General features: G+C 36.6%; 1 protein-coding gene across 1 annotated transcript in view; it reads right to left on the reverse strand.

The window, feature by feature from the left end:
• The window catches only part of LOC104849586 (sulfotransferase 1E1), a 9,805-nt gene extending 1,162 nt beyond the window's left edge, over positions 1-8,643 (reverse strand). The window contains exons 1-6 of the mRNA XM_010606085.1: positions 8,496-8,643; positions 6,669-6,794; positions 5,819-5,916; positions 4,424-4,550; positions 2,441-2,535; positions 912-1,092 (exon numbers count right to left, since the gene is read on the reverse strand). Of these exons, the coding sequence (XP_010604387.1) occupies positions 912-1,092; positions 2,441-2,535; positions 4,424-4,550; positions 5,819-5,916; positions 6,669-6,794; positions 8,496-8,643 (775 nt within the window). The remainder of the gene's footprint in view (positions 1-911; positions 1,093-2,440; positions 2,536-4,423; positions 4,551-5,818; positions 5,917-6,668; positions 6,795-8,495) is intronic.
• Positions 8,644-9,717: the final 1,074 nt, after the last annotated feature.

Raw genomic sequence — 9,717 nt, forward strand, 5'->3', positions numbered from 1 at the left:
GGTGTTGCCCTGACACATGTGTTATTCCTATTATGTTTAAAGTTCTATGAGTACCTCACTAACAATTTAATTTGCACAGAGAATCTGTTTCTATTTTGTTTCTGATTCCTCCCATGTTGGTAAGAGGAACTCTCAGCACTCTGCATAGCTTATTTGCCTTTGAATTTATAAAATGGCCTTTAGAGGAGGAGTCACAGCCCGGTGAAACATATATGACCAGTTTATAAATTCAAAGGCAAATAAGCTATGCAGAGTGCCAAGACATCCTCTTAGCAACATGGAAGGAATCAGAAACAAAATAGAAACATATTTTCTGTGCAAATTAAATTGTTAGTGAGGTACTCATAGAACTTTAAACATAATAGGAATAACACATGTGTCACTGGGCAAAACCAGTCAGTTACAGATTATATGTCATCTACTCTTTGAATAGCTTGTCTTTTTTTTCAAAGTGTGTTATCTTTCCTAAACAGGGATGTATTTAAATTCCTACTTTTTCCAATTCATCTTGACATTTTCAGTCTCTTGTTTTTGAAAAACCTAATTGTTCTGAGCTAGAGATTTAGCTCAGTGGCACCATGCCTGCCTGGCAAGTGCAAAGTCCTGAGTTTGATCCCTGGTACAAAAAACAAAACAACAGCAACAAAAAACCTTTATTGTTCTAAGAGGATTTCTTCATTTAAAATCAGAGGGAAATTGGATCATTTTTCTGAGTTTCTGGTTATATCATAAGTAGAAAATATATGTAAGGAATATGGTGCACTTTAGAGACACATAGGCTTGGTTATATAGGCTAGTAGAATGTTGTATTATTGCTGGTGATGAATTGAGGTATCTTGTATTATTCTTATCTTGCAAAAACTAAATAATCAATTTTACAGCAACAGAGACAAATGGCATGACTTACTTACCTTTCCTCATGAAGGGTGACACTTTTTGGTTCATGATTTCTTCTGGCATCATGGTGTAGTTGGTAGACGGATTGTTCTTCATCTCCTGAAATGATGTGTGCTTTATAATCTTGTCCACAAGCTCTTCTGATGACTTTCTCCCCAGGAACTGCATCAGTTTCATCACCTCTTTTCTGATATCCTATAGAAAAAAAAAATGCTTTGAAGACAATTTGCTAAAATTGAATTAATCAAAATTTTGATAAAAATGAGCAAAAGTTTCTTTTTCTCAATTATGTAGGAATTAAAATTTAATGAAAAAAAATGCTCCTTGGGAAATTGTTTTCTAAAAAGCCACTCTTTACATAATTCTTCTCATTCATAAAATGGATATAAAGTACTACAATATTGTTACAAAATTAAATTAGATGATATTTGTCTAGCAATCATTGTAGTCTTTGACAGGTATTTATGTTCAATTTATTTTATCAAGGAAGGTGAATCTATATTCTCAAATATAGTATATAGGACATACATTCTCAAAAACCACGGTGCGCTATGACAGAAAGATCGAGATTGGCAGATGTGAACTTGCAGAAACCATTTATTTTTCTAATTCACTGTGGTAGTGAGGAAAAATATGGAAACGGGAAACTTAAGAAGCATAATGTGTTCTGGACCCAGACACAGGCATCACCATCTCAGGCCACTCCTGTTATCTGCTCCATTGTTCTGCCAAATTACTCAATGCAACTCCTTGCAATAGCAACTGCAGCTTTTATTCCAGTGTACAATTCTCCCTGCGGAGATTTCTGTCTCCTTACCTTCCAAACTTCAGCATTAGTGACACCTTTAGGCTGATATACCTGACTGTCCAAATTTTAGTTACATGACTCAATTTTTGTTCCTAAAAATTCCCAAATCTACCATCTCATGTATACTTTTCTTTTTTATTTATTTCCTCATACTTCAAAGATCTTGTCTATGAACACAACCTTAATATGCCCACCTCTTTCTACTTGATACACTGTAAAAGAAAAAGCAAATTCATTTTTTCATTCTTAGATTTCTCATGATTCAAATATAGAGAAAACTGAAACATGGTGATTATTGACCAAAATGGGGACTGGGGGAATGCAGACAAATGGGGAGTAAATTTCTGAGCTTCAAAGTTTATTTTTAGATATGGCAAAGATAATTATTTTATAATCTGTGTGTGATGATTATAATAGTTATAGTTTTGAAAATTTAACAACTCTTTGACCATGGTTACTTTTCAAATGTGTGTGTGTGGTCTTAAGAACTGTTTTTCTTTTGTTTTGTTTTGTTTGTATTTTATCCTTAGGAAATGTTTTAAGATATAGTCCTAACATACTCACTCACAGAATACTTGTGTCTACTACTTTCAATTCTCTGCTAAAATATCTGGATTACTGCGGCATCCTCAAAAGTTTGGAGCTGGTGGCTAATACTTGTTTAGAGTTGGTTTACTGATTCCACATGCTAGCATCTTAGAAATTACTGAACTGCTTATGTTTCCAGTCTCTCACCTCTTTCATATCTTCATAGAACATAAATAGCACACGTGGATCCTCATTCTTTTCCCACCACGATTTTACATGGTCATACCAGGAACCATAGGGAACTAAAAAGAAAAGAGAAGAAAAAAGTGTAAAGGCGTACTGTCAGATTTGTGCAGCTTGAAAACAAGTACTCAAATATCAGCAACAATAAAATAGAAGTGGATGAGCACAGATCTGTCACACAAGTTAAGCAACACTTGCTGCCTGAAAAAAAGCAAAATGTGTTGAATGAACGAAACCAAGAGCACACTGTGTTTCCATCCCTGCATCATCATTTGTGAAGTCACTTATTCCATCAGTTTAATTCAAAGTTATGAGGACATTTTAAAAACTGGTTTGTGTGTCTGTATGTGTTTATTAAATTAGGCTACTAATATCAGGAGTTGAGTTAGAACTACTACCGGTCTCCCAAGCAGAAAAGTTCGGTACCAGGGCTAAAGTCAGCATTTGTACACCGGCTTTCACCCCCTGGGCTGCCCACACAGGAGGGCTCTGGGGCTGCAAGGTCCAGCCCGGGTATTAACGTCCCAGCCCTGCAAGCATGAGTGACCTCGGGTATTACTGTGGCTCAGTCACCCAAAGCCCTGAGAGCCAACTCCTGCAGGGCAGTCTGTGAGCTTCCCATGGGTGGAAACAGAGCAGCCCAGAGCCGCAGTACGCTGCTCTAGACAGGGCCTGCTGCCCTTGGAGACACATGGAGCCGAGGCAGGAATGTGATGATAACTTATGCATTGCAATCATACACTAATGCAAAAGAAGACGGCATCCCAGCCACAGGTGAGGAAACTATGCTCCAGGAAACCAGGCCCTGGTGCGAAGAAGGTGGGCTGATATCCAACGGTAGTAATTTAGATCTCAAGAAATGCTCTCTAGGGGGTGCTTAGTGTTAGCTTTCTTTCAGAAAATTAGATGACAGAGATGGTATGGTGTAAGCACATGCTCTCTCCCTTTCCCTCTCTCTCCTCTTGCCTACATACAACTATTTCATCCACATACAAACTAACAAAAACATTGCCACTGTGTATGAGCTGGTCTACTTTTCATTGTGTCATGATATGGTTTCTCCATTCTTTCATGCTAGTAGGCAATTTTTCATTATATAAGAAATTCTACAATGTTTATTCATTCTTTTCACCTTATTCATGGTTTTTGTGGAGGTGTACATGTTGTCTTTTCCATCCTGCTATCAGGGCCTACACATGATCTGGAGACATATATTATACCCATGACACTTGGCAAAAATTATTTTTTCTATAATTCACATGTACCCTATATTGAGTCAATGTTATCTTATGAATATAAAATGGCATTATTATTTTTCCTTCGATTATTACTCAGAGTCCCCCTTCTTTAATGGATACTAGTGAATCCTGTACCCTTTCATCTTCAAATCCAAACACTTAATTGCTTTACTCTAAATATTTAATATGAATTAAAACTTCTCATGGTGCTTGCTCAAGTAACTCCTTACTGTTCTAGGTATCTGGTTGAAATATTCAGAGTACACACTGGGTCCCAAGAGGAAGGGTATTGGAGATATTCACAACTGGTTGTGAATTCATGCTCAAGTAACATCTAGCACTTTTCTTGGAAGAAAATGGGCATTCTCCTGTCTTCATTCCCTCCTCAGACAATAACAAATTGTGAAACGCCTTTCTGATAAGAAGAAATTAGACATTGTCTGAATTTCAGAGAAGAAACTTCTACCTCTAGCCTTCAGGCACACTTGAATGCAATTATCTTCAGGTGTTGCTCTGAAGTATCAAGATTCTGAAATTTTCCATACACTTGCTCTAAGCAGTAACTGCTTTTAGAATATCTTGTGTTTTGATCAAGGAGAGATAATAACCAGAACAGATGGTGAAAAAAAAAACAGAAAAGAACATGGGTGTGGAGATTTGTCCTTATCACTTATATGGGGCAAATTCAGAGAAAATAAACTGTTCCTACCTTGACCTTGCATGAATTTATCCACAAATTCTGGAAAGGATCCAGGATCTGGATGAATTGTAACCATTAGACAGAAATAATAATAAGAGACGGCTACATCTTTGGCATTCCGGCAAATATATATCATCTAAGAAAAAAGGAATTGTATGTTATATCACTTAATGATTCTTCAACCATTGTCTCAACAGGATTTAAAGATTTATACTTTAAGCTACAAATATAATAGTATTTTTTGAAGTATTAAGATAAAACTTAATCTATGCTGTTCCCAGGTGAAACCTGTGAGTGGTGATTTGGATTAAACAAGCTGGCTAGAGTCTTACTGTCTAAGACAAAGTACTCATGACTGTACATGAAGTGGGAGAGAGACCACAGCGCACACATGCATGCACTCTACCTCTCACCCGGTGATACATGATGCTGCCTTCAACTCTGCCAGCAAGAGGATCATCACCTGCTGAAGTCCCTAGGCCTGGGACCAGAACTGAAGCTGAAATAAACTGCTTTCCCTCAGCTCTCAGCCAGGCTATGACACTGAGTTATTAACAACGGAATGAACATTCAGAATGTGTTATGATGCCTGTCTGATTTTCATTTTTATTTTTCATTTATATGTCTCACAGTGTTAAGTATGAAGTTTTAGAAAAGGTGGATATTTAGTACAACCAGTAATTACAACAGACACAAAAGTAGCTTCTAAATAATCTGCTTAGAATATGCTGTGTACTATGTCAAGCAATTGCAAGCTTAATTTATTTAATCCTTCTAACAATTCTATGGGTTTCTCAGTCACTTTCCTTGCAAGTGAGAAACAATGCTGGATACCCACAGCTTAAAGGAGAAGTTTATTTTAGCTCATGTTTCCCCCCATAGTTAGCTAGGAAGCAAGGAAAGGCAAGTGTGGGAAAGGCTGCTCACTGCATGACAGCTGGGAAGCAGAGAGAGAAGGGAGGAGCCTGGGAAGCGGAAGCGCCCCAGCTGGGCACGGCCTGGGGACCAGCACCTGTCAGCCAGATCCACCTCCCAGCACCAACCTAGCTGCAGCACATCTATAATCCAATCACCTTCCACAAGCCACTGCCTCTGAACAGAGGGAGCTTTGGGGACGTGCAAATATAAACCATAGCAATGTGGATGATGTTATTGTATTTCTACAGACACCTGTGACTTAGAGAATTTAACTGGGTCTTTTCGGAATCACCTCAGGCCAATGGCAGAGTGAAATGATAGTACAGATTCTCCGAGTGCCCTGCTCTAATCCACATTCATTATGCATCTATGGATCCAGTGACAGGCAAAGAAGTGTGCATATGCGCACTGAAGGTGATATCTGACTTGATCATTCTAAGGGTCTTTGAGTGTGGTGAGCTTCAGAGAGCATTCGACACTGGTTACCTTACACCGCTTTTCCCAAAACGAGGCTGGAAGAAGTTGAGGTGGCAGATGAGTCGTTGTCATCCTTGGCGATTTCATCTCCTTTAGCTGTTTCACACCTGATTTTTAAATGTTAAAACAAAGTTAGATCATATTAAAGGCTTTAAATATTTATATGGATTTATATACATTTTTGAAAACAGTGGCAATTTTTAGATTTTAAATGGTGCTCACAATAATCATACTGGGAAAATACAGGAAAAATTGTAGAGAAAAAATAACATCAAATTAAAATTTTACCACATGTAGATTATTATTAACATTATAGTAAGATTGTTCATACAAATGTACTTACATCCCTTGATCCCAGCTATCCCAAACTATACTTGGGGAAATTTTCATATCTCATCATTGCCTTTTATCCTCAATATAGTATAGTCAAATCATAATGCCAAGAAATCTCAATAGATTTTAATGATTTTGTGGTGTTATTTTATCTATTCTTTTGTATTAACATTTAGATTTTTAATTTTTCACACTATCAAAAGAATCTGTGATTAGTATGCTTCTCAATTCATGCTGAAGATTTATGAATATCTCCCAGCATTTAAAGTTTTTCACATTTAGCTCACAAGAAAATGCTCACATATTATGAAACTCTACAATTAATGCAAGTAAAAGCTAATGTTTTACTCTATTCTGGACATGTGCTATGTATAACATCATCAAGATTTAAATGTAAATGTGCAGACCTTCTTATATAGCAGGTATAATACTAATTGCCACTGTTGCTTGTGATCTTTGCTTGTATTACCTTTAGCCACACCTTAAAATATTTGTGTTGAGCTTTTAAAATCAACCTGAATATTACCATTAAGTATCTCCTTGGCTCTGCATTCCAGGTGAGGTACTCGGTTAAAAATTGCATCTTCTTTGCATTTTTCCACATCTCCATCTTTATAGATCATATATACAATTTCAGTAAGCCAGGTTGTGCCTGTAACAATTGAATAAGCCTTATTTTCCGTTGACCACTAAGGGCTGGATTTTTAGATGGATAAAATGCAAAAGTGTCAATGTGATATTATTTGAAGAGTGTTTAGTCACAGGACTAAAAGCAATCTTATGTCCAATAGTTAATCTTGTAGGACTGCAAAATAGCCTTGACAAATAAGGATGACTAGTATACTAAAACACATCTGGCAAGTTTTTCACATTTGTCTGTGATGAAAGCTGATAATATTTTGTGTTTCAATTTTTACAACTAAATAATCAAGAAAATTGACTAATTGGTGCTGTTTGCATAAATACATTGAATCGCAGGGTCACTGACAGCTTTTCTCCCTCGGGTTTTGTCTAATTTCAGAGAATACAGAGTAGCATAAATCTTATCTTTGTTCTCTGGTGCCATTCAGAAAAGTCAGAAACAGTGTTCAAAGATAGCAATGTTTTCTTACAATGCTATAAACTATAGATGGGCAGTGGGGGTTAAAGGATTACAAAGGACTAATGTATAACTCAGTGTTTTGCTAATGCTCTGAAGTGTTTTGACAAAAAAAAATCCCTTAATGACTAAGCTTAGTCTTAATTAAATATTTGAATAAATTCACTGCTTATGTGAGATAGGGAAGGTCCACCAGGCAGAAGCATGGTCTCTTTTTGTTTAAATCATGATGGGATACTTAATATTTTACAGTAGGAAGGAAAATAATTATAAATACACTATAGAGCCTACAGATAATTTGCCTGATGTATGGGACAAAGCTACAACATAATGCACATAGCAGGCACAAAGGCCTGTTGCTCCTGCTAAAGTCTGAGCTGTTTATAAAAGTTATGAAAAGGTGTTGACATACACTAACCAACAGAGCAAAATTACCAGAATGTGTTTTAGAACAATTTTGCTGGTAGCGAAACATACAACAAAAGAGTAAGGGAGACACCAGATCCTGTAAGATGTCAACTGTGAGGCTCGTGTACAAGTCAAACTGGGCAAAATATTGCAATTTCTAAAACTGAGGAAATGAGGAGACAAGAAGTAAAGGGAGAAGAGTTCTCAGGCTTCCTCTCTGGGTCACTGGCCTTGTGCTGCCCTGGAGTGGAGACCAGAAAATGAGTGGAGGATCAGTTTCAGAGCGGGGGTCACCAAAGATGTACCTCGTTTGGCATGTATGTTTTTCAAGTGCTAAATGAAGCAATGACAGAAGGCTGTCTGAATTGAACTGTTTTAATTTAAGTCTATTGGTCTGTGGCAGTAAAACTAGAAAACTGCACTTCCCAGGCAAGCAAATCTCAGAAGAAAGTTATTGCTTTAAGAATAAGATATATGGGTAGCATTAAAGATGCAGACCGTGTCGTCCAAAAGAGAGCTGTTAAATATCCATGAAAAGTACTTATACTCTGCACATCCTATAGACAATAATACAAAACAAGCAATAAAACTATATAAATTGTCCTCATGGAATGAATATAGATTTTCATGTATATTGCATAATTGTCAAATGTGATCAGTGATTTGCACCTCTCAGTGAGCTTTTCAAGTTATGGATTATAGTCATGGGATAGAGCTAAATTATTCTAGTTGTATCACGTGTACCAAATATACACCTTTCTCATTTGACAAAGAAAATTAATATGTAAGTGACCAGCTCCAGATTTACCGTTCAGGTGGATAAGAGTTCTCATCATAGAGACCTACCGGATTTAGGGTAGGCAGCAATGACAAGGTCATCTGGTCTCGCCTGGAAGGCTTCCACATCATTCCAACATTCGATGAAGTCTTTATATAAGAGGATTCCATGGATTTCACCGAAGTTTTCACCATAGTCATGTTTGGAAGAATCCATCGTAGAGGGGTATACTGAAAAAATAATGGTCCATTTTATACTTTGTGTATACAACATTTCAGATTTTAGCAATAATGTGTATTGAGGCCCTCTCTGGTGTGTACAGATTCTTACACAGGTACAGCAGAGGTAAATGGAAGATTCATTATAACACGGTCCTGATACTGTTATAAAGATAGGTCTGATATACAGAAACTATATTGGGAATGTAAGTTTCTAATCTTGTTATTAATAAAAGTCTATTAAGAGGATACTAGGCACTACAAAATATAATTTTTAGAACTAAGTAAAAATTGGAGTGTCTCTAAAACATGTAATGAATAAAAACAATAAGGCCTTCAATTCATGTCAAAATTGGGAGATTATAAATTAATTGAGGGAGCATATGAAAAGACTAAAGTGTTGTGAAATACAGCAATAGTTTGTTGAAGAGCTCCCTTATGTATACATAATAATAAAGATGAGAGATCTTATTTGATAGTTATTAACAGATCATTAAGTGTAATGCTTCCTTGGTTGCTGAGTATGTGTCACTTAAGGAAAAGAATTTAGATGCTCAGTGTGTATATTTTAAAAAGTCAAGCTGGGCCTGGTGGTGCATAATTGTAGTCCTATGACTCTGGGAGGCTGAGACAGGAAGATCACAAGATTGTACCAAGCCTGGGCAACAAAGTGACTTAATGAGACTGCGTCTTAAAATATTTTTGTAAAAGAGCTAAGGATGTAGCTCAGTGTGAAGGCCCTCAGTTCAATTCCCAGTACCACGAAAAATGTTAAAATTAATGACACTAGGTTTGTTATATCTAAAATACAAAATCTTGGTAGTATAGGTGATTGCTTTGCGACCTCTTCCATTACTTTACTTTTGTCTCTCACTCAATCACTAAGCGGAAGATGCTTCCACTCACTGGCTCATCTAAATTATTGTATAAGGAAGAAAAAGATGGTTCTAATTCGTCCCTCACCTAATAACAATCCATTTCACAGTTTATTAGTTTGCATCTGCCTTTTGTTTTCATTTTTTTCAAACTTACTCCATTTTAAGTTTATGATTATGCATCTCAGTAAATTTCA

This window comes from Fukomys damarensis, unplaced genomic scaffold (assembly GCF_012274545.1).
Source record: "Fukomys damarensis isolate Sample0158 unplaced genomic scaffold, DMR_v1.0_HiC HiC_scaffold_35, whole genome shotgun sequence".
NCBI lineage: Eukaryota > Metazoa > Chordata > Mammalia > Rodentia > Bathyergidae > Fukomys > Fukomys damarensis.